Source organism: Phallusia mammillata, chromosome 1, assembly GCF_965637545.1.
Source record: "Phallusia mammillata chromosome 1, kaPhaMamm4.hap1.1, whole genome shotgun sequence".
Lineage (NCBI taxonomy): Eukaryota > Metazoa > Chordata > Ascidiacea > Phlebobranchia > Ascidiidae > Phallusia > Phallusia mammillata.
In genome coordinates this window covers 6615503-6642150 of record NC_137252.1, presented here as the reverse complement: position 1 = coordinate 6642150, position 26648 = coordinate 6615503, and the positions used below count along the sequence as shown (strand labels likewise).

General features: G+C 36.8%; 1 protein-coding gene across 1 annotated transcript; it reads left to right on the top strand.

Moving 5' to 3' along the window:
* The first annotated feature begins 14283 nt into the window (after positions 1-14283).
* LOC145209134 (receptor-type tyrosine-protein phosphatase alpha-like) lies at positions 14284-23820 on the top strand. Its single transcript, XM_080079382.1, has 13 exons — positions 14284-14346; positions 14711-14839; positions 15091-15230; positions 15286-15421; positions 15585-15685; positions 15766-15854; positions 16057-16130; positions 16247-16372; positions 16442-16558; positions 18541-18542; positions 23193-23336; positions 23545-23680; positions 23746-23820. The coding sequence occupies exons 1-13, from the start codon at positions 14284-14286 to the stop codon at positions 23818-23820; spliced, it is 1332 nt and encodes a 443-aa protein (XP_079935508.1).
* Positions 23821-26648: the final 2828 nt, after the last annotated feature.

The following is a 26648-nucleotide window of genomic DNA, read 5'->3' as shown; positions in this document are numbered from 1 at the left end:
AAATTGCTAACACTTTTAACATACATTTTTCAAGTATAGGTAAGGACATGGCTTCAAAAATTGTACCTGCAACAGTTCCACCCAAGTCATATCTTCACAATCCAATGTCCAACTCATTTCAGTTTCATGATGTATGCACAACAGAAGTGTATAATATCATCCATAATCTCGACGAAAAAAAATCCATAGGTCCATACGAAATTCCAATCCGTCTAATCAAGCTTGCAGCTCCTGCTCTTTCACCAATTCTTTGCACACTTTTTAATGATGCAGTTCAGGTTGGTTCATTTCCAAATTCCTTAAAAATCGCCAAAGTCATTCCACTTTTCAAAGCAGGTTGTGCCAAACAATTAGGAAATTATCGTCCCATCTCCTTACTTCCTATCTTTTCTAAAATATTCGAAAAACTTATATACAAGCGTATGGCAACCTTTTTGGAAAAATATCATGTATTAACAAAACATCAAAATGGATTTAGACCTTTACATTCCACAAACTTAACAATTGCTGAAATTCATGACAACTTAGTTGCAGCAAAGGACAAAAAACTTCACACTTGTGCTATATTTCTAGACTTAGCTAAAGCATTTGATACAGTCAATCATGAAGTATTACTTCAAAAGCTTGAACATTATGGCTTTCGTGGACACATAAACATGTTTCTCAGAAGTTATTTAAATAGAAGACAACAAAGCACTTGCTTTTCAGGACACCGATCACCATTTTGCTACTTGACATGTGGCGTACCGCAAGGCTCAGTCCTTGGCCCTCTGCTCTTTTTAATTTACATTAATGACCTTCCGACTGCATCCAACTTTGAAACCCGTTTGTTTGCCGATGACACCTGTCTCTGGATGTCCAATGATAACATTTCAACACTGCAGATGACCGTCAATGAAGAACTGACAAAGGTTGACAAGTGGATGAGAGCCAATCAACTGTCCCTCAATCACACAAAAACCAAATATATGATGTTTTCTCCGCAATCCGCTTCCTTCAATCTGCGAATCTCTGTAAATGGTAAGGAATTGGAAAAAGTAAAGTCACTAAAATATCTGGGTGTGATTTTTGATGAGAAAATGTCTTGGGCTGAACACATCCACTTCATCCGAAATAAAATTGCTTCAGCTGCAGGAGTTTTCTCCAAGCTAAGACATTATCTGCAATCATCAACGCTACGCTGTCTTTATTTTTCCTTGGTGCATCCACACCTCCTTTATGGATTACTCTCTTGGGGTTTTGCAAACAAAACCGACATACACCAACTGTCAGTTATGCAAAATAGAATTTTAAAAATCATGACCAACAGCCCTCTTCGAACCTCAATTAACAAGTTGTACAAAAAAACTAACATTCTCAAATTACATGACATGCACAACATGGAATTGGCAAAATTTGCGTTTCAGTTCGTACACAAAAGACTGCCTCCGGCTTTCGACAACTTTTTCACTTTCACTTCATTAATACATAAACATGCAACAAGAGGTGCCACAACACAAAAATTTTTCGTTCCCCAAGTTTCTTCAAGCCGAGCCCAAAATACACTCAGATACAAGTGCACCACAGTTTGGAATAAACTACCCAACAAATTAACTAACAAAAAAACTGGATTAAAAGCTTTCATGAATAACAGCAAATCTTTAATACTGGAAACATATACATGAGTCATGACTGTCACTCTATAAATTCCCAAGATTAGCTGTTCATTTGGCATGCACCACACCACGTGGTGCATTATTTACATTCCACGGGGTGTTATGGTCTTGATTACTTACGCAACCCAATTACCGCTTTCTAATTATCCCTCCAGACAGGTGTGCGATTACTGCCTGAAGAAATGCAAACTGAACTACTGTTATTGTCGTATTTTCACATGTGTTCATGTTTATTATTTACTCGATGCATTTAAAACGGTTGTCACGCAGTGCTTACTTTATATTTTTTCTTCTTGTGTTTACAATTTGTACTAAAAATTCACCATCAAATAGATAGGGTCAGCTTTTAAAAAATAGCCAATTGTGGTTCCAGCTGCACCCTTTTTGTTTCCACCCTTATTTCACACGTTTACCTACATGTCACCTGACCTATGATTATGCTTGGGCGCTGAAACAAATAAACAATTGATTACAATTACAATTACAATATGTTCAAAATTATGACTTAAGTTTTCCGCGTGCTTTTGTGACGTGTGTTAATGAAAAAGGCACCCACATATAACTCAGTATCGGTTTGATTTTAGGTTCATTGCCATACAACTGGTGACAAATGAAATAAAGTTTAGCTGTTGTACGAACAAAACTATCTACTATATGTGTACCTGGTTATAATAATCAATAAAGTTTATGGAAACCTTCTTTTTGCAATTGGTTATATTTTATTAAAAATTTATTGAGTGTTTGTACTTTATGTTGAACAAAATACATCTGTTGAAACACAATCATATTATAAAGACATTAGGCTGAACAACAGTGCACAAGTAATGCAGGAGACAGCATTTCAAAGTATTTCAGTCCACGTGCTTTAGAGTAAGATCAAACCTACAACAGTAACGTATCATTTGGAGGCGCTCTACCAGCGGTTGTGTGTGCGAATAACGAATCACTTACATGAATGTACACAATAAATCATCAATATGAAGTGGAAATTGATAAGTAAGTATACAGAAGTAACAGCAGCAGAGCTTCACTGCAGTCAAGGACATTGTACCCTCTGCTGATGCCTTTGTATCAACGCCTTACCGTTCCCAGTAACCAATTCATTTTATTAATAGTAATAACTAACAGTATTAGTGTACAGGGTTTGGTTAACTGTGGTGCTTGATATCCCACACAGTGCTTATGCAACGTAACGAAATATTTTCCCACACACAGGCGTATGTTTTGAAGACAAATACTCAGAGGCAAAACAACAAGCCATTGGTAACGCGGAGAACCTAGCATACAGACAGTAAACACCAACAGTGGAGTAAACTGTTCAATATTTTACATGTTGGGGTGAATTACCTTGACAAATAAGAACAAGCTAACCAGCCAAAGTTGTCAAAAGAATAGCAACTTTTAAAGACCGCAAATTAAAACAGTTGTTTTCAAATTTCCGAGAAAGATTGTTTTCATTTGAAAAAAGTGACAAGTTGCAAATTAGTTTACAACAGACGCTATCTTTTTGTAAGTTGCAATATAAACAAAAACGCCTTAGGAAACAAAAACGTGGGGGAAGGACCAGACCAAGCGAACATATTTTTGTAAACGCCCAATTCCTTTTTTTCTTACAGGGACAAACTGAAAGTAAGTATACTTAAATAACTTGTAAAAGTTTCAAATGTGAACTTTCAAAGTAAACCAAAACAGAAAAAAATGTTTATTTTAAACCGTAATGTACAGTAGTGGTTTAGCGCAAAATACAATTACGCGACGATATAAACCAAGAAATAAAAAGGAGAGATTTTCCAGGTTCCGAAAACACATTTCGAGCAGTGAAGGACAGTGTGTTAAAATTATCTGACGATCTTGTGGATGCAAACACTGCACAGGAGAAATGTTCTTTGCTGGGTGGAAATCTTGCAATGACTAATGACCCACAGATCAACACAACTCTCACTCAAATCATGACGGACAAATACACGAAAGGTTTGTTTTTTGAGATACGTATGATTGTGCATCAATTTAATCAAAACTGGAATCTAACTTTGTTCCAGGTTTGCAGCGGGTTTATATTTTTTATGACCCCGTCACATATGAAAGATGCAAATACTCAAAGAATTCGACTGAAGTGGATTTCTGGAAAAGTACAAAATCTCTCGGACATCTGTGGTATTTCGACTTGTACAAAAGGTAAAGCCCAAGCAAACTGAAAGTATGTTTGTTTTGATATCCATTTGTTTGAAAGAGAAGTTAAAAGTTTGTATATTTAAACAGGTATTTTGCATAAATAAACTGTTGCTTTCAGGCATAATGTGTGTACAAAAATGTAATAATGTATACAAAACCTTCTCGCCGATGCACATTGTGTTTGTATCTATGGGGTCTTTGAGATGCGGCAGCATCGACGTCGGGCCTGATCTGTAAGTGCTTTTACCACAGCTCTCTTGGTGTAAAGGATGGTGATACGTGAAATGCAAGTGGAGCTTGGTGCTCGTTGGTTTGTGATACACTCGCGTGGAAAGTTTTCCGTATGTTGCCAGTAATACCTCCACATCCAGAAAGGGAAGCCGGTTGTTAATTTGCAATCTCATGACAAATGTTTCCTTGCTGCCCGTTGTTTAAGTGATCCAGAAACGCTTTAACCTGGCTATGTTTCATGATGTATAGAATGTGTCATCGACCACGTTTATCCTCATGGCTGTAGTCATCCAACAGTCTTGACTCATGAATAAAATCAACGTTTCGTCTTCATCCAATGACTGCTGCTCTGTACTGCTTTCACAAACTCCTCAGAATTCCTCACAGTGAATTCTAGCAAGGGCGCCACAAGTCGAGCCAGGTATTTCGCCAGGTTGTAGGTCCGGCTTCCAATAAAATACACAATGGAGCAAATCTGTCTTATGGAGTTTCGGCAGTCTGTACAGACGTGGGGCAGAACCATCCGTACTGTGCAAGTGGTGAAACATCGCATCTGAAATGCATTTCGTTCTTTATGTAAAACACCGGCAAACCTGTTGAGTACTTGATCCGTATTTCGAATATCTTCTATAGTTCTGAGACCTGTTATTGCACGCTGACCTGCTGTGTGTGTGTGTGTGTGTGTGTGTGTGTGTGTGTGTGTGTGTGTGTGTGTGTGTGTGTGTGTGTGTGAATAATTTAGAAAGCTTTTTAATATCCAATATCTATCATAATAGTAACTACAATTATTTTCTGATATATGTTTCAGAATTTATGGCTGTAACTATGCTAAGTGTACGCTATGGATTAAACTTTTAAAATTGTTATTCATCATGCCTGTTTTTTTTGTATTATTCACTCAAAGAGTAAAATACAATCAATGACGACTAAACGAAACAAGCATTTATAGATCGGATAATTACTGATTTACAAAGCACCAACGAAGATTAATCACTACAGGCAAAACAATAATTAATGCAGAATATTTAACGAATCATGTGGCTGTGGAATGCGAGTGCGCGACTCACTGCGTTAAGGAAAGTACACGAAGCTTAACCACAAAAATACTCAAAATATCAGTTCATAATTTTCAGTTTCATAATTTTGCGGTATACCGCTTGCTTAACATCATTGTGCACAAACAATCGCATAACAAATGCATTTTGCAGGTTGGAAAGTGAGATTCACATTGTTTTCTAAAACTTTAAACAGTCAAAAACAAATTTACAACTTTAGAAGTTATGGTATTAGGTCCGACAAGTTACGAAGTGTTAATCAAACATTTGGAACTTTCTCACACTACAATGGATCATTCCTGACACCAGGTGAGTGTTTGTTTCAAACCACAAACCGCACTACATCAGTTTGGATGCTCTAACATGTACATTTTGATCAGACCTTAAAGTTATTATTGGAGCTCGTTACAACACGAATGATTGGTATTGGAGTGACGGATCTCCGGCAAATTATCCCGTTTCCAAGGTTACCACTTGCCAGCAGGGAGCGTTGCGTTATGGGATCGGATGGGAGCATTCAAGCATAAAATGCAGTGGTGAACCGGCTTATTACGCTTGTCAAGTAAACCGTGAGTGTTTTCATATGCATTCACATTGTGAAACATCTTAACTACATTGTCATGTGCAGTTATCACAACCAAAAAGACATTTCCGTGCAACGCTTCAACTGTTTTGATCAGTTGGACTGGACTCGAACAATTTATCAACAAAAATCGACAATTTGCTCAAGTAATATTGCCTGTTTAAACAAATATTTCATGCATTTGTTGCTCTTAACATGACAACTCTGTTTGCCTTTTAATTTAGGTTGAAATAAATGTTTTGACACAACACTGGAGAATGTATTCTTCGTACAGCGATTTGTCAAGAATTATTAATAATCTTAACTACTCAACCCAATACAACATCAAGGTACAAAATGCATTACAACGACAGAGTACTTGAAACGTTTAAATCAGGATTTTGGTTAAACACATGAGTGATTTTACACTAATAGTGCACGAATGTTATATCACTTAATATTTTAGGTTACTGTAATGCTTGTTGGTGTGCTGACGGCCAACGTCACTTCCAATCTTACCGTAACCACCTTCGGAAATCCCCCGGCGAGTTGCTTTCCTCCAGGTGAGAAGAGCATTATATTTTCTATCATTTCGTTTAAAACTTGAAAGTCAAATAATTAGCCATTTTCATCCTATTCAGGAATTTATCCTACAGCATTTGGACATTAACTAAATCTTTTGTTAATTTGAGTCAGAAAACATTAAATGCGATGACTATGGTTTCAATAAATACTCAGGAAGGCCTCACTTAAGCCTATACACGAGGTTACCCTGTCGTATGTTTTAGCATTGACTATATCCTCACCTACAAACCAACCAGTGGACAATGGTGGTATTTATCTGACAATCCTTTGGATTTTGGCTGGTGGAATGGTGTTTCTGGTGTTTGTGATTGTCGTGTTGGTAGTTTTGCTATTACGTAAAAAAATGTCTCACCAAGAAAAAAACGCAAAGTCACAAAATCAAACAACAAAAGGTGAGGAATGGAAAGTGCACGGAGACAAAAACTAGTTAAGCGAGTGATATGACGTTTTTGCAGGATCCACTCTCGGTCAAAATTCAAACGAGCGGGTGTACGAAAATTTCAAAGAGAATGTTGCCAACAAGTACCATAATAAACTAGCAACCTAAACCAAGATTTCCACTCGAATGTGCTTGTATTTATTTGTGTTTCTGCTTTCGATAGCTTTTTCAAAAAGATTTCAAAAAGATAGTTGTATTGCTACGAAAGAGTATTTCACAATCTTTCGTAGCAGTACAACTGGCTTTTTTATTATTGAGACTACATCTGGATCATCTAAAATATATTTTCGGAATGTTATTGTTCCCACCCCCATTTTCCTGGAAAATGTCTGTCTTTAGCATTGCGATGACCTAATCGTTTTACAATAAATATGTATCATTGCAATAGCAGTGGTGAAAATGTTTGTGTTTTTTTGTGTCATTATTAATGTGATATTGTGCGTTCTAAACCATTACATTAAATTACTAGAAACACTTTGTACGTATTTGTAAATTAAATGAAGCTCAGATTTTTTTTGGATGTGCATTAAATCAAAACTAAGTATGTGTGTCTCATGTCACGAACAACAACTTTAAACGGGAAAATCTTTTTCATTTGTATGTGTTGTTCGTTATTTTCTAACTGTATTGCACACCAATACAATCAAGCTAGTAAAGCCAAATGTCCGGGATTGATTTATGTGTAATCTAGTGAATGGTTTGGCTCTTAGATATATTTCAAATATAATAAGCGCTACAAATGCTGCAAACCATATTAAGTAGTCTTTTGATTGGACAAACACCAGAAGAACGTAAGGCGAAATGACTTTCCTGTCTATTCGCCGTGAAATATAGGTCAGTAGATTGTTTTGGGAGTAATAATAGTTTTTGATTGATGTTTCGAGTTACTGGAAATCAATAAATGTGATCTTTTGGAGCTGCATTTGTCTTTTTTGTGTTGGATATTACGAAAACAAAGCAGTTTAAATCTACATTAAATTATTCAATGAATTAAAACACTTTATGTGGCAGATTGGTTGTAAAATCAACACTTTTCAAGGAAAATTGTAATCACTCACTATTGGAATGCATTTAAATACATAAGTGATTTGCAGAACATTTTTGAATTATGATGGCGAGAAGGGTGGTGTTTGTGATGATTTGGATCGTCCCAGCCAACATGTAAAATGTACTCCGCTGTAACATATTGTGGAACTATCATTACAGTTCTTAGCTTGTTTGTCAGGTTGCGGAATTTCCATGCAAGCAGTAGTGGATAGTGTGATATTATCTGATGATCTTGTTGATGCAAACACTGCACAGGAGAAATGTTCGTTGCTGGGTGGAAATCTTGCAATGACTGATGACCTACAGAGCAACACAACTCTCACTTAATTCATGACAGTCAAATACACAATTGGTTTGTTTTCTGGAAATAAGGAATAGTCATTGAATAAAATACAATATTTTGCAGCGACAAAATTGATTAATTCAATCCCATTGTTGATTTGCATTGCAACATAAATTAACTTTGTAGAACAATGTTGTTTCAATCATCTTGGACACCGAGATGACAGTTGTTAATTCATAACGTATTTCTGCAGCCAAAGTGTAAAAATACTTGAACTTAAATGCAAAGTGGAAACATGTCTTGAGCCTTTTTAGATAAACAAAAGAACTAATGAAAAAACGCAATCAGGACACTCGTATAACATACAGCACTAGGAAGGACAGAAGGAAAAGTACGGGGATAACAGTCAATTTCAACGTTTGTGATCAAAGCAAAGCCTACAAATTTAGTGTTTCTGAATAGGAGTTTCCCCTTAGCGTTTATGTGCATTCACAATACCAAAGTTCCAGTATGAATCACAGTCAGATACACTACCTACGCTTACTTCGCGGAAATGCGTGGTAAACGGAATTGATTACGTAAACCGTCTCTTGCATGCTTGGTGTGATTTACGTTAACCGCTGCTACAGGTTATAGGAATTAAAAAAAAACAAATAGAGGATGAGATATTCATGCAGCGTTGAGTCATGCGTTCATACGCAGTGCTCTTTCTTTCAGCCATTGTCGTTAATTTCTACAAGATATAAAAAACTCCATTAAAGCTAATCAGCAATACGTTAGAGTCAGTACCGTCAGTTGTGCAGATGTGCAATATAGGTAGGCATACCTGATGCAAGCTGGCATCTTGAAGAATGAGAAAGTGTACATGTGTTGTATACCTAATGATAAAAACAGCGGCCCAAACAGACGAAAAATACTAAATGCTTATGCCATCATCTGTGATATGAGAGGCCCCCTCAGTTACACCCGTTTATATAAACTTGAGTCAAGTAAAATTGATAAAAAAGGTGACAAAAAACAAGAGTCGCGTAAAAAAAGCGGTTGGTGTATGTTGTTTTGTACAGCACATTGTAAGGTAAATTTATCAAATAGAATGTTGTATATTTTAGCTAGACTGCTGTGAATAAACTAATATCAGTTACAGAGCTTCAGGACAGATAAGGACCGGTTCAATTGCAAAATAATCGTGGTCCAGAAGCAAATTGGCATCGCGAGTAGTTATGATTTAGTTACTTTATCATTTGAAACGATTGCAGTAAAAAGCTGCAGACAGAAAAAGTCTTACCGGTTCAGCTGGTGACAATACATTGGCCGTGTTGACTAGTGTTGCAAGATTACGGTCTTCAGCTTGTCAGGAGTAACAGAGTGAAAAGCTTTCAGCCTAACTGTTCGATGATTGTGCTTTTTAAAACATAACATATCCTGCAGCAAATGGTAGCAGCAAGCAGAAGTATAAATTGACCGTATGTTTGTTTATTGTGACGAACCAGGCATAATGACTTGGGCTTACATTAGCAAGATGGTGATTATTTCCATGATGGTCTTTAGTATAACCGCACAAACTAAATGTAAGTGTCACTCCTACTATTTAACATTGCCATTTTTTGGAATTATTTGTGCCAAATACACTGCAATTTCAAAACTAAACCGATTAATGCGTTAAACAACTTATTTGGCAAAACAATTGCAGAAAGGTTGCACTAAAAAAGGTGTTTCACAGGTTGCACTAAAAAAATTCAATCCGTGAAGAACAGTGTGTTGATATTATCTGATGATCTTGTGGATGCAAACACTGCACAGGAGAAATGTTCTTTGCTGGGTGGAAATCTTGCAATAACTGATGACCAGCAGATCAACGCAACTCTCACTCAACTCATGACAGACAAATACACAGCAGGTTGGCAAAGGTGCAAAAAAGACCCAACTGCCTGTGTCAACAAAACGTTGTTTTAGATTTGCAGAGGATGTTTGTTTTTTATGATCAATCTAAAACATACGAACGATGCAAATACTCAACGAATTCGGCTGAAGTAGCTTTCTGGAAAAATACAAAATCTCTCGGACATCTATGGTATTTCGACTTGTACAAAAGGTGAAAAACAGATGCTTACAAATTTGTCACTATCAATTAAACCTAATTATGTTGAACAGGAATACTGAAAACACGACGGAATCAATTTACATTTGTGAGGCATGGAAAGACAGAAATAAGGAGAAGTGGAAAGTGAACATTGGAAAAAATTGTGCACGCGAAGACGACAATGGAAATTGGAACGGTTGGTTAGCGCGCATTTAGATCAACAACTCGGATTGGATCACAATAATATATTCAAACTAAAACTTATTTCTACTGTTTATGGTTTAGGTTTGTCAGGTTTTAGCTTTTAATCGATGACAACAAAATCTTTTTTTAATGTCTTTGATTGGACTTACAAACATTTGCAGGATGGTCATTACGATATTCTTTATTTTCCGACACTAAAACAACCAAACGCCAAAAACAAATATTTATTTATGAAAGCATCGGTGAAATGCATGGAAGCAAATTGCGAAAAATCAATGAATCGTTTGAAAGCTTCATCAATTATGATGGATCGTTCCTGGCACCAGGTGAACGCGTGGCCTTAAAACGTACAACTTCTACCTCATGTTAAAAAGCATTTACCGTATTTCTAGAAGTTAACGTGTTTGTTGGGGCTCGTTACAACACGTCGTTAAATGGTTGGCATTGGAGCGACGGATCCCTGGCAAACTTTCCTGTTTCCAACGTTACAACTTGCCAGCATGGAGTGTTGCATTATGGGATCAGATGGGAGCAGTCAAGCATGAACTGTAGTGGTGATCCGGCTTACTATGCTTGTCAAGTGAAATGTAAATAATTACTAACTTTTAAAGCCAAATAAAAATACATATTGAATGCTATATAAAATGTTTGTGTGAAATGTTTTGTTTAAGTTAAGTAATTCGTAATCTCGTGACCTCGTGACCCTATTTAACTTTTGTAAACATTTACTGTAACGTCTCGAATTTTAGTCAATGCTACTGCAGAGACATTTCCATGCAACGCTTCAACTGTGCTTGTCAGTTGGACTGGACTTGATCAATTCATCATCAACAACGAACTACCGGCACAGGTTAAAGGCATGTCTGTGATTAAACAAAAAAATCAGTTTTTGAAACCAAACAGCATGCAGGTTGAGATTCAAGTCGAGAGTTTGAACCAAACAATCTCTGTTCCGTATTCGGACAATTCGACCACAATAGAAGATCTCATTCACTCAACATTCTATGAAATTCAGGTGAAAATTCATTTCTGCGATTAGTTGCAGGACATGTTCTGTTATACAACCGATTAAAGGCTTAAAGAAGCACAGTTAAGTATTTTATATTCCAGATCACAGTGATTGTCACTGGTTCTATCAAAACAAACATCACATCCAATCTAAAAATAAAAACGCCGGATAATCCCCCTCAAAGCTGTTTTCCTGCAGGTGAAATTAACCAATTTTGTTTCATATATGCACTGAATTTATAGGGTGCAGAAAAGTGATCAAAAAACCCCAAGTTTGAAAGAGCCAGAAATTGTTTTAATACTTACAAATTTTGTTAAAAAGGAAACAGTAAACTTTCTGTTGCAGTAAACACGACTGCAGAAACATTTCCATGCAACGCTTCAACTGTGCTTGTCAGTTGGACTGGACTTGATCAATTCATCAACAACAACGATTTGTTAGCACAGGTTTAAATATAAGTTTTGTTTGTTACTATTTGCGTTAAATTCGTAAAAAATGCACCGAACCAACTAAATTTACCTACGAATACATACAGGTTGAGATTCAAGTACAGGGTTTGAATCAAACATTCTCTGTTGCATATTCGGTTCAATCAACTTTAATTGAAGGTCTTAATTACTCTACATCTTATGATATTCAGGTAAGCATATTTTGTGCCAAAACTAAAGAGACTGAAATTTGAACAACGCCGTAGTTGGCTGCAAATAACAAATCAAAAATATTTTATATCACAGATCACGGTCATAGTTACTGGTTCAATCAACACAAACATCACATCCAATCTGACAGTTACAACTCTTGGCAAACCTCCTCCAAGCTGTTTTAACACGGCCAATCCTGCAACTAGTGCTGGAATGATTGCTGGTCTGGTGAACGTGCTGTTGCTTTTGCTACTTATCATTGTTGGGTTGATGATTATGTTTATGCGTCGAAGACAAAGGTTTGTTCTGAACAGATTTGGCTGAAGGCGAATTTGCTTCGTAGCTCTTGTCTATGTCAGAAAAATTGTTATCAAAAGGAACATCGTGATTTTAACTTCCCCTGAAAGTTGACGGTCGTTACTTGTGAGTCAATCGCCCAGAAAAAGGAAGCGAAACCCACCTAGTCATTTAACTTAATATGAATTAATTTAAAACTCCCAATGGATATCTAAATATAAGGAAGCACCTTCGTTGAAATACTGACCTGAAACTAACATTCTATTGTGTTTACAGGTCAAGCAAGGATCAACTTCCACAAGTGGGAGTTTTCAATCATCAATCTTTGAGGTCACCACAAGGTAGATACGAGTTACCTGAGTAAATTATCGGATCGGTTACTGCAAAAAGTTTATACATAGGCATAGGTACTAATGTGGGAGGGTAATTTTTTTTCACAGAGATAAAACCTTTTCGTCCATAAGATGTCAGGAAAGCACAAATTAAAAGGAAAGAGCATTTATTGGTTTCTTTTTTGAAATTTGTTGTTTTTCTCTTTAGGTTTTGGCACCCATGTTTATCAGTAGGTTGTCAATTTTCATTAAAAACTTGTTTTAAGCTGGAAACGGTGTCTACCAAAACGTTGCATTTGACGCCGGGTCGAATTCGAACTTGTTTGAGTTGTTCAAGAAAAATGCTGAGTCGGGATTTCTCTTTGCCAACGAATTTGAGGTTTGTTGTGTAAACTATGAAGAGGAAGTTAACGACACCAGGGAAAGTTTGATACTGTGTATACAACACACCGTGGGATGTGACGTCAAATACCACGTAATGATGACGTCACTTTGTATTTTGTGGCCTGTTTAGATGAAAAATAGTGGATTCTAATGATGCCTTATCACATCAAGTTTTGGGTTAAATCTTGAATTAACAAACAATCACAACGTGCAAGTTATGATAACATGATTAATTAACTCTTAAACGAAATGCCACGAGTAGGGGAAAACTTTTACTTGCATTGTTTGTGATTTACCAAATTTTATTTTAGAAAATCAAAATACAATGCAAAAACAACCAAAGAACAAGGGACGTGTCACAGTTGCCACAAAATGCTGTTAGAAATCGCTACAAGAATATTTTCCCTTGTGAGTATCAAAACACAGAGTCTAAACGTGGGTCACATGTACTTAAAAATAGTTCTAAGTGTTTGGATTGAGAATTTGGTTACAAATCAAAATCTGAAACAGCATTTTTACACCAAAGCACTTTAATTTCCTAGTTTTATTTCCGTGTGTTGGTTGCTATTAGATGCAAGCTGTAAACTGTATAACGATGGATAAACTTTATACAATAGCATTGTGTCAATCAATATTGAATGGTGCCCAGATGCTGGGTTGCGCATAACAGAGTCAGAATAAAAAAACGAAACATCATTGCCACCGCAAACTTTGTTTCTGTTTCTGTTTCTGTTTCATCGTCGCCAACATAATACAGTGAAAATGACTAAGGATTGACTCGAAACGTCTTTTTGTCGTTTAAGCAAACCGGGTAAAAACGTTTATGACGTCACAACTGTTAAGAGACCCGTTACTCACGTGGTTGATGCACTATTACGTCACACAAGAGAAATCGGTGTTTGTTAACATTTTTAGTCAAACATCTCTGCGTCAGACAATCACTTATACATAGTTTTTCCACCAAAGTGATTGTACACTTTATCGCGTACTTAGGGAATATTGCAGACTTAACTTAATGTATATGCGCGGGGAAACTAAAAACGTCAATTGTAATAATTACAACAGAGCAAAGTTTCTAATGAATGGCGTTCATCTCCTAACCGTTCACTACAATGTAACTGATACGTGTGTAATTGGCTTTCTGTATAACTTGTGTTTGTTCAATAGACGATCATGCTCGAGTGGTTTTGCAAGGAAGCGGTGGAAACAATTACATCAACGCCGCTTATATACCAGGTTACGATAACGAGAGAAAGTTTATCGCCACCCAGGGACCGAAGAAGGAGACAATCAACGATTTCTGGTTGATGGTTTGGAAGGAAAACTCCAAAATCATCGTAATGCTCACTGCCATGGTGGAAAACGGAAAGGTTGCCTCTGTTTACTTACTAAACTAACCAGCCAAAGCTCTCCACAAAGATAATGTTGATGATCTATTTTCATGCTGTCTACATTTGCTAGCTATTAGCCACTTTGCCATGCTACCAGCAAAATTTATTCGTCACAAAGTGCGGTACCTCCCTGAATTTCACAATACGTTTATAACTCGGTGATAATTGTTCCCGTACAAAGAGCTTCGTGTGCTGACGAATTTTCTACCAGAACTGAAACCCTATTATCCAAGCTTCATTCATCCACAAATAGAAAGCTTCACTTCATAATCATCAACCGATGTTTTGTTGAAAGAAAGTTATTTCGAGATATCAGTTTTTGATGGAAAACCTCTTTCTACAGGCAAAGTGTGAACAATATTGGCCAGATGTTGAATCTGAAACCGAATTGTCGAACTTTAAAATCCGAACACAACTTGAAACAACCATCGGAGGAATTGTTCAACGACAGTTCGTCATCTCCACGACAACAGTAAGTAAACTGCATAACAAACAACGGTTTGGGTAATGTCGGTTTCCATAAAAACACGTTAATGCATAAAAGACTTGTAATTTAGTCAATGCATGACATTTTATTTTACTTTTTTTATACTGCAGGTTAAACCTTCCCTTTGCTTGCATTCAAACTTATTTCATCACAGAAGTTGCCATAACTACGTGTAAAAATTCAAAATTTACCTGTAATATTTTTTCTCTACACAACAGTCTCGTTATATTATCTAGGAGCAACGAACCATAACACAATTGCAGTTTACAACTTGGCCCGATCATGGGATTCCAGTAACTACATCCAACATGATCCACCTACGTAACATGGTCGATGATTTGCAAAACACAAATGCTCCAATCATTGTACACTGCAGGTAAAACCATTTCTTTGTTATTTTGATCAATCCATTACACATTTTTTATGTGCAGTGCTGGAGTGGGACGCACAGGTACTTACATAGCGATGGACACTTTGTTTCATGAACTTGACGACAAAGGAGCAGTTGATGTGCCTCGAACTGTTCTGAAAATGAGAGAAAATCGAACAGACATGATCCAAAATGCGGTAAACTGTTGTTGCACGTTTTCTGTCTCGACTAACAAATAGAAAACAGGTTTTCAATTACAATCCAGGTTTGCTTCTTTAATAGAGAGTATATGTTGTGACTAAGACTAGCAACGCATTAATTGTTAATCATGTCTTCTTTACTAATTCTGTATTTCTACAGAATCAATACATGTACGTCTACAAACTGCTTATGGAACGTGAGAATTTGGAGAAAACAAACAAAGATGTGCAAGAACTACAATCGATGACTTCAAGTGAAATGTGAGCAGTTGGTAGTATATTAACTCAAGCCAAATCTACAAGCTAAACTTTCTAAGTTTGAAAGATTATTTCTGTTGCAGCAAGAAAATGCAAGACAAAGAATTTGAAGTATTGTCATCGTGGAGATTTGGCGAGAAATGGCAGGAAAATCACCCACACCTGCGAACATGTAAATCAGTGATTCCCAACCGTTCTGTGGTCGCGTATGCGTCGTCACCGCGTAACACCTGGCGTTTGCTAGTTTGCGTCAACATAGCAAATTATACGTAACCTGTTTTTTTTTAAGTAACAAAACGTTTTACGAGTGCTCAAAAAAAGGAATAAATAAACCTAAAGGTTGCTGAAAATATTTCTCCAACTTTATTTTACAGACAAGAACACGGTGGTCAACCTTTGGGACAATAAAAGCCAAAGCATTCAACAGTTGGATGCTTCCTATATTCAGGTCAAAATAAAATTTACTTTCACATTGGTTCAGGCTCATTCTTTTACGCGAAGTGCCCTACTTATATTTAATACAGTATCTTTTTGAAAATGTTACTTCAATGTTTCGCTTTACAGGAACATGGCTCTTCAGAATTCTTCATCGCAGCAAGAAATCCGGCTCCAGGAGAAGAAAACAACTTCTGGAAGATGATCGTGGAGAGAGGAGCTTCACTTGTCGTTGATTTGGACAACAGCATTCAAGTAAATCTGACATTTTGCATTTTTCTATAACAGCCGGACCCTCTACTAAATGCCATACATCGTTTTCAGATTCCAATCGACGCAGCCATACAATATGAAGACATTTCTGTTTCTGTATGTGATGTGAGTGAAAGCAACGCTCACCATCTGATAACTGTCAACATTTGGTCTGTAACCAACGCCTTTGTAAGTTGAAAACTTAAAAACAACATTGCTGTTCACAACTGACGTGTTTTTTTTCTTGTTTTTGATTTTTGTATAATAGGGTAATCTCTCTGTAAATACTAGGTAGTGTTGCTCATTGAAACTCTTTATTCCGTATTTAGGCTGCTCAGCAATTGATACTTGTGCAAGTCAAGGCATGGAGTGACGTGGAACAACCCCCAAAAGAAATGGATTTCATCAACATTATCGAGGAAATACAACGATTAAAGTCCAAACAAAATTGTCAGTGTGTATTGGTAGGATGCAGGTGAAAAACAGATGAGTTTAATTCATTAAGAAATTGCGATTGTAATTTAATTCCCGCATTAAGTCATACGTTGCATAGCTGCAGCGCGTTTAGTCATGATCCACCAATTGTGCTATTCACATTTTGGCTCCATAACGTTTCAACTTTGCGACGCTCTTGTTCATTTCCGGCTTGTTCAGTGCCATTGTGACGCTATATGTGCTTTTACCAAGCGAACTAAACTCAACTAAACTCAAAAAGTCTAAAATACGACTGTCTGAAATGCAGATTATGCCCCGATTAAGAAAATGACGTTATCATTGCCAAACTGTTTTATTCGTAAAGCTGCAAAATCCCCCAAACAAATCAAGTTCAAATGCTGTTTATCGCAGTAACGGATCAACGAGAACTGGAACCTTCATCGCTCTGGTGAACATTCTCGAACGTTTGAAGGCACAAAAGCGGGTGGATGTATTCCGAACTGTGAAAGACCTAAGAGATATGAGACCTAATATGGTCGACAACAAGGTTCTGTTTTACGTAAGAAACAAAATTACGTCTTCAAATAATGTTTATGTGTTTACAGGAACTCTACGAATACTGCTACTCGGTCGTCTTTGAATATCTGTCCTATTTCGACACTTATTCAAACTTCAAGTAAACTATGCAGTAAGACTAAGTGAATCCGAAAAAAACACAAACACAAATACAAACGTGGTTGCTTAACAAACATTGTTCAAGACTTTTTACAGACTCTTGGTTTGTATACACGTTATGATGAAGCTTAAGCCATTTCTACGTAACACCCACAACGCATTTTACTTCATTTTACTACAAGTAATTGTCAAACTGGCACGTGTTGTTTTTTATTGTAAGCATCTTTGTAAACTCTCTAGCATCAGATCATAGTTGAGGGTTTCCGGTCCACCTACCGAATTGATTTCCTTACTTTTGTAACAGCCTATATAACTTTTTAAACGTGTAATGAACGATGCATTTTTACCGTAGAAGTGCTTGTTCTTGTGATAGTAAACCTTTTTGTTTCTGTAATGTATTAAACCGCAAATGCCCATTTTGCTTTATGTTTTGATTTCTTGTTGTTCTGCATTTTTCACGATTTTTCAATCAATTTTTCCATGCGACCAACTTTAAAATTGCTGTCTGTGAATGTAGGAACTCACAATAACTTCACCAATCTATATACAAGGACAGAAATCATGCCCAAACTTGAACACCTGAATTGTCCGCATCATGCTCCGAGAAAAAAAAAACTTTAATTTGAAGTTTCACAAGTTTACATATTACTTTTGGGGCTATATGCTCTGAGGTTTATTTTAGGGTCGGGAGGGCACGAAGTAAGTGGCTAACCGCTGTCTTAAAACTGTAGCGGTTGCGATATAATTTATGCAAATTTCGAAATAGTAGCTACGTAATTCGCTTGCTTTTAACTTGCTAGCTCAAAGCTCGCAAGAAAGTCAAATGGTGCAATAGTTTTATTCAACTGGATTGTAAAATCGTGTTTGAACTTTGAAATATTTCCTGTTGCAGTTAATTAGGATGTAGATGCAAGTTTGTGATATGGTGGTTACGCAATTTAGCTTTGTGCTTTGTCCTGTGCTGTGATTGGACGCTGTTTTTGTGTGGTAATTGTGCAAGAGCCAATCGCAAGAGCACATGCATACGATTTAACGCCTTTACCCGGGGTATATATATAAAGCCGCACTGGTTCATTTCGCTCTCTATATTTCTTCTTTCTCTTGTAATAAACAAACGAACTTTTCGCTAACCTCTTTTGAGAAGATTACGAATGGAGTTGTTGTGGTAACCCCGTATCTTATCTGATACATATCTAAGAAGAAAAAAGTAATCCACGCCCTTGTAACGTTACGCTATTTTGTTACTCGAAAGTTTTCTGCTTGACAAAGTTTTACATGATGTAAACTTGTCCGCACTAAGCGTTAAGGTAATGTTGTTTTAGAATAATATTGGCTTGACTGTTCCTTGTCGGTGTACGTTACCTTGAACAAAACACAAGGGTTTAAACACAATCACAATAAATAATGATTTAGTTATGCCACAGTGCACATACCATATACAAGATGAGATATTCCAAACCAAGTCATTGTACGTATTTTCGTGCAATAAGCAAGAAACGTTTAGGACAAGTCAGATCTAACCAACAACAGGAAACTGCTGTGAGGAGGCGCTCTACTAACAGAGCTCACAGTTAAAACGTTGTTCATTATCTCCTATACGTACACACAGGCATATATTTTGACGACAACTTAGAGGCAAAAACAACAAGCCATGGTCGGTGCCAAATGCCTAGATGAGAGATGTGCAACGAAAAACATTAATTGAGTATGGCTGTTGTACGGTTAAGATGTGGAGGTGATGTAGCCTGATAAACAAGAACTAGCTAATTGACTTCCACCAATTACGGTTTTAAATGGAATTGCAGCTTTGTACAGTCATTTTCAAATACGGAAGAGCTGGTTGATTTAAAAACAAGTGTAACAACTTGTAAAACTTTCTGTCAAAGCCGGTAGCTTTTGTGAATGACGATTTGAGCACAATAATTTTTTATAAACACAAACGCTTTTGGAAACTCAAACCAGTATGAAATGACGTTGCAAAGCAAATATTTGTTTGTTTTAAGTACTTTGCTCAGCACAATCTGTTCGCCAACCCAAAACTCAAGTGATGACTGGAGATTGGTTAAACAAGTTTTTAGAACTTTCGCTGATGGTTTATTGCTTACAGGGACAAACTGAAAGTAAGTGTCAATTATCAAAGTCTTGTTGGACATGTGCATGTTTAAATTTAAACAAATAAACCAAACAGGGATTAATCACTGTACGCCAGGCGTATCAAAGGCGTTATACCGAATTAAACCGATCTCGCAAACATTCCCATATGGCAAGGCAATAGAAATATCAGAACTGCCATGGGATACAAACCAAGGAAAAAAGCCTTTCAGGGTCACCCGCTCTACCAACTGAGAGGCATAGTTCTAAGATCGTCGAACATCAAAGCACTAGCACAGTTGCCTGTCACTTATGCTGCACATGTCAGCTTTGTAGGAGACATTGCCAGTGCGACAAAACGTTTGAGGTTTTTTTAAACTGAGGGCACCTATTGCGGTGCTTCACAAATAGATATGAGTCGAGTTGGTATCACTGGGCAGCTAAGATTAACATCTAAAAAGGATCAGCGCTGAACCGTTTATCACAGCAGCGATTATGCCATAAACCTTTATGAACGAAAGTACACCAGACCTAGGTTTATCTTGTTGGTGCCTTCTCATACACAAGGCGACCAGGACCGGCTTGATTCGGTATAATGACTTCAATAGAACGCTTTGGGTCTGATCCCAGTTTTAAATGTGTGTCCTTCAAAGGTAAACATAGGTAAAAATGCGTTTTCATTCCATTCGGTCAAGGTAAATGCATTACGCGACGACAAAACCAAGAAAAATTTGCAGGTTCTGAAAACACATTTCAAGCAGTGAAGGACAGTGTTTTGTTATTATCTGACGACCTTGTGGATGCAAACACTGCCCAGGAGAAATGTTCTTTGCTGGGTGGAATACTCAAAAAATCGGACTGAAGTGGATTTCTGGAAATCAACAAAATCTCTCGGACATCTGTGGTATTTCGACTTGTATAAAAGGTAAAGCTCAATATTCGCGACAAAATCTAATTTCATAACTTTACGAATGTTAGTTTTGATCAATGGTGGTAATTTTAGTATTCAAAGACGTAAAAAAACCTTACCTAACGACAAGTGCCCCAACATTTCTCCCATTTTTTTCAGTGAATCTGAAACCGCGATGCAGGAAATTTACTTTTGCGATGCTCCAGGATTTGCCACACGAGGCAAGGCCAAATGGGAAGTGTCTATCGGGACAACATGTGACTTTATTTTAAATGAAAAACCGACTGGTTCGTGTCAACCATCTTGTTTATACAAAAATCTTTGTCATATACACACCACACCTCAGTGGTTACTACCAAAATATTTTCAGACACTCTTTCTGATTTTTTTTCGGATGTGCTTTCAAGACTATAAACATGACTGCCCAACGCTGCAGATAATGTCTTTGTCAAAATATTAACTAAGCTCAAAATAATTAAGTTGAGTCACTTGGCAATAAATTTAAGATCTATCACTTGCTTTTAATTACGCGATTGTGCAAAACAGATCACTTGACAAATATATTTTGCAGGTTGGAGAGTAAGATTCACATTGTATTCTCAAACTGTAAACGGTCATAAAGAAATATACAACTACAAAAGTAAAGGCATCAACTCGGACAAGTTGCGAAGTGTTAATGAAACATTTGAAAGTTTTGTACAATACAATGGATCGTTCCTGGCACCAGGTGAGCATTTGGTTCAAACCACACAACAACAGTTTGGATGCACCAACATGTACATTTACTAGATATTAAAGTTATTGTTGGAGCTCGTTACAACACATCGTTGCATGGCTGGTATTGGAGCAACGGATCTCCGGCAAACTTTCCTGTTTCTAACATTACAATTTGCCAGTATGGAGCGTTGCATTATGGGATAGGATGGGGGCAGTCAAGCATAAACTGCACTGGAGAACCGACTTACTACGCTTGTCAAGTGAAACGTAAGTGATTACAAAAACGAAGAACGATTTTGTCAGCTGATTTGATGTAATCTATGTGTTCCTTTCCAACTTGACCGTATAAGGTTGTAATTATTGTTGTGTTTGTTTTAGTCGCTGCAAGTGTGGAAGTTTTTCCATGCAACTCTTTAATTGTGATTGCCAATTGGACTGGACTTGAACAAATCATCAACAACAACAAACTAACAGTGCAAGTAAGAACTAATCGTAACTAAAGATAATCTAACGTAAGTTATAAAAAATTTGATTTGTTTCTGATGTTGTCTTTAGGTTAAGATTCATGTTTTGGAAACAAACAGAAGTATCACGGCACCGTATGCAGATCGATCCACTACAATTGATAACCTAAGCTTTTCAAAAAGATATAATATTAAAGTAAACGGTGTTTATAGTCGGCGAACAAATATTTTTTATCTCTTTCATATTTGGTGGTTGTACCTACAGTCTTGTTTTCGACAAACACAACATCCTTACTATTTTTTTTATTGTTTCACATTAATCCAATTTTTGCTAAAAAATGAAATCATCATGCAAATCAATTTATCCACTTTAAAATATAAACAGATCACAGCAATGCTTAAAGGATGCCTAAAAGCTAACGTCTCAACAACCAAAGTAGTAACAACATTTGAAAACCCCCCATCGAGTTGCCATCCTGAAGGTAAGCCAAAGTGTTACGTCTAATACTTGTATAAACCTCAAAAAACGTTTTTTAGTAAACGCGACTGCAGAGACATTTCCATGCAAAGCTTCAACTGTGCTTGTCGGTTGGACTGGACTCGATCAATTCATCAATGAAAACGCACTAACAGCACAAGTACGAAGCAAAATCTGTAATATTTGCTTGATGTGCTTCTTAACAGAAGTGAAGTAAAAAAAATTATCCAAATAAAAAGAATTTTTCACCATAAATACCTACAGGTAGCGATTAATATCCAAGGTTGGAATCGAACAATATCTGTTCCTTATTCCGACAGTTCCGCGACATTAGAAAATGTTTTAAACTCTACTTCGCATGATATTGAGGTAACCATAATTTTTTTCACTATTTGCATTGAAACTACGTATCTTTTGCTACGTATCTTTTGCTGTAACTAACAAACATTTTTGTATTTCAGGTCACAGTGATTGTCACTGGTTCAATCAACACAAACATAACATCCAACCTGGCAGTAACAACTCCGGGTAATCCCACTCCAAGTTGTTTTCATGAAGATAACACGGCCAATTCTGCAACAAGTACTGCAATGATTGCTGGTTTGGTGATCGGGCTGTTGCTTCTGCTGCTTCTCATTTTTGTGCTGGTGGTGTTAATTCGTCGAAGGCACAGGTTCGGTTTGCCGATTTAGTTTTAACATAGCTTGGGTTCGAACGGCGAGTTGTGAGTCTTAGATTGAAAAGAAGGGATCTAACTTGTCGCCCTTAATAAATTAAAACCCTAATCTGAAGTTATGTTTTACGTATTTGCAGATACTGCAAAGATCAAGCTTCACAAGCAGAAGTTTCAAATCCTCAAACTCTTGAATCATCTCAAGGTGCTATTGTTAAACTCGTCTTGCCCCTGTATCTCGTCTTTGACTACTCCTCTCTGTAAGTTCTGCCATACACTTTTTCCAACATGAAACAATTAGGCAAATGGTAGAACCTTGTATTAATCTAGCTACATTACATTTTGTGTTGCAATACTTACAAGGGAAAATATTCTTGTAGTGCCCAGCGATTGATGCTTTTGCAAGTCAAGGGATGGAGTGACGTGGAACGACCACCTAAAGAAATGGATTTCATCAAAAATATCGAAGAAATGCAACTAAGAAGGGCCAAACAGAATTGCCAGTGTGTGTTAGTTGCTTGCAGGTTAATAACAAGATGTTTAGAAGCAAAACACCAAATATTGTGTGTTGATAAATCTTGTGCCTGTATCATTCTGAAATTTGTAAGCCACAATTTTCAATAATCCTAAACACAAATCGGGTCTACACCTGAAGCCCATCTTTGCTAAATTTTCCAACTCGGCTTGGTGACCAAAGTTTAGAAATTCTCAAGCAAACGCTGTTTGTCGCAGTAACGGATCAACGAGAACGGGAACCTTCATCGCTCTTTTCAACATTCTCGAACGTTTAAAGGCACAAAAGCGGGTGGATGTATTTCGAACCGTGAAAGACCTGAGAGATATGAGACCGAATATGGTCGACAACAAGGTAGTGTTTTACGTAAGCTTCAGAAATAAAGATTAGGTCTTCAAATAATGTTTATGTGTTTACAGGAACTTTACAAGTATTGTTACTCTGTCGTCATGCATTATCTGTCTGATTTCGACACTTATTCAAACTACAAATAAACTGCACATTGACGACGACGTTGTTTAAGAGTTTGTAATGCCTGTGCTTTATTGTTTATATGCAGATTTTGTGTAGAATTTTTACCTCTTCCGTTGCCTAATACTGTTTCATTACCGCTGGTTGTTTTAGTGCTCAAATCAGTTTTGTGATTGTTTATATATTTCAAACAGGCATCAATGTAAAATTTATCCAACCAAATAAAAATAGCTGCGTTCTCATGCGTCACAAAAAAAACACGAAAAACCATGTTAGTTGGGATTGTTCCAAATTTATTGACTGTTAGTATTCAAAAATCTATCGAGCTATCATTAAATAATAAAACGGTAAGATAGTTATACGGTTAATGTGTGGATAAGTTTCATTATTACGTATTAAATAAATCCCACAGATTGATCGCAATTTTTGTACAGGTCTGTATTTTTTAGGCAAATGCAATAGCGCATAAACTAGACAACTTAGTGTTGCACTGATTGATTGGAAAAGTTATACATATTAAAGTATTCCAGGACAATTGCACCTATAGCTTAAACATTTAAAAAAAACTTTTCAAACAGGTTTATTAAATTCCATCAGCAAATTTCAAACCCTTAAATTATTTCGATAAAAGTAATATATGAATGTATTTTATTCCGTGAAAGTTGACAGGAGAGCCTTTTTACGAGCATTTCTCGTATACAGCATCGACATTATCACTTGAGCTGCAAGTGATGTTAATATATTCCGGATGTTCCAATATCTCGGATTTCGATTGGTAACCTTGAAGTTCAAAATAAAAACTAACGATAATGTTGCCTGTGCTATATCCAAGCTTAGTTTATATTTTACACCAAGTTATAACTTGTGGACTTGCAAAACAGGATACAAAAATTGTATGAATTCCACAAGTGGCAACAATGATCGATTCCCTACCAAATTTAAAAAATAGACAAACAGCAGTATAATACAAACAAATGCTCAAGCACCAATGGTAGGATTCCTCTTTTGACATTTTTCTCTAAAAAAGTTGTGGATCGAATGAGGAAACGAAATAGTATAGTTTAAAAACATCATTTTTGTGTTCGTTTTAAAGGCTGAGAGTTTATCTAACTTGCAGTACTTACGTATCGGGGAAATATAATTGTCCAATACTGGAACTGGTTGTTCGTTATCGTTGACTGAATTACCTTTGCATGAAATGTTATCAGAATAGTAAATATTACTGAAACAAAGGATGAAACCCCTTACCTGAAGATAAATCCTCCTCCAACGTTTTGGTAGCTTTTTCAATCCGTTTATGATAGTAAAAAATATTTATAATTTGTGCAGTCTTCCTGAAACCATAAACGTCCAAGTATGCGCGGGCGACAATAGTACACACAACCTGTACAAATGTGCACATGGTCTGGACTGTTATGCGGAGCGTTACTTAACGTTAGTGTCTACTAAATGCCTTTATTTCCAGGCTTAAAAACACATGTACACTGCTATTATTTTATTATTGGGGCTGAAACAAAAAAAATGAATTAATGATTTAATTGTTGTGGGTTTGAATCCCATCACCGTTTGGCAATGGCAAGTGTACGAAAGATTATTATCTGGACGTATATTGCTCATTTTCAGCATGGGTTTACAAGAAATGTTACGCTTACTTTATTGACTGGGTTTATAGTTTATACTTACCTGTTGCAGAGTAAAAAGATAATAATCTCTGTTAAGAAAATGAAGAAGATTGCTCTCAGCAAAATACCAAGGAGTTTCGGAGTTGTTATTGCATATGTAGACACGGTTGAGTTGGTGATTGCAGCACTGGATAGGGCCGTAGTGGTGGTGGTAAGCACTAATAATCAAAAGAAAAGCCATGTTTACACGTGATGTTTCATTACAACTTTGCTCAAACTAAACAAAAACTTTTGCTGTAGCGTTTTTTTTTTGGCGTTACCTGGTACTCGTGTGGGAATTTTCGGAATCGAAAACTGTGTAGGGCATTTTATAACCTTAAACTGAATAAGTATAGCATACTTCGCAGCATGACTCGAAAACACTGGCGGCCATTTCACACTCATATGAGTCATAGCTGTCCCTCCACAAAAGTTTTGCAGCTCAACATATTCTTTGCATCCAGAATGAGTGGTTGAGGCGGGACTTACAAATGCTAAACATCAAGGTTGTAACATATTTGAGACGGTGCCATCAGCGAAATCAAACATCATGTCTTGACAAGAAAACAACAGTATTAAATATACGTTAGAAAAGATAAAACCGATAGCACTATAGATATTACTCATACAATTCTGACCCTATTTGGATAGTGAATTATGTGCTCAAAAGATGTAACATACAAAACATAACGTACAAATAAGTTTTAATCTACAAAAACATTGTAGAGTAATTACTGTGAGATGAACTGCCTTTTAATGTTGGCACCAACAACACTTGAAAAACCTGCAGCTAACGGTTTCAATGCGATCAAGTTATTAGTCAGCCGCTTTCTGTTTAAAGTTAAATAACCTTATAATAACAACAAAGAATTGCTTCTACCGTTTGACAAAGTGTAACTCCAATCGTAGATTCATGTCGGGACGGACAGTTGGCTTGCAGAATATTGAACACAACCACAAGGTCCGTGCGTTGTGCTACTGCAACAAAGGTTGTGCTACAGTCTTCCGGTGTGGTTTGATTGCTTCCATGATACAAAGTTCCAAAAAATTCCTGCCTCAAGCAAGCTGTGCAATTGTGCACCGGATCAACTTCGTCGTAGCAAAGACTGTGAATATACAAGTGTGGCAACGAACAGTAAGAAAATCGAACGGTCTAGACATCATAAGACACTTAATAACAAGCAAGCTGT

What these genes read in the sequence shown, in the direction of transcription:
- LOC145209134 (XM_080079382.1), top strand. Translation starts at nt 14,284, where the DNA reads ATGGTTTGGAAGGAAAACTCCAAAATCATCGTAATGCTCACTGCCATG. An exon ending in CCATGGTGGAAAACGGAAAG is followed by an intron (nt 14,347 to 14,710) that starts GTTGCCTCTGTT and finishes CTCTTTCTACAG; the next exon opens with GCAAAGTGTGAACAATATTG. An exon ending in CCAATCATTGTACACTGCAG is followed by an intron (nt 15,231 to 15,285) that starts GTAAAACCATTT and finishes TTTTATGTGCAG; the next exon opens with TGCTGGAGTGGGACGCACAG.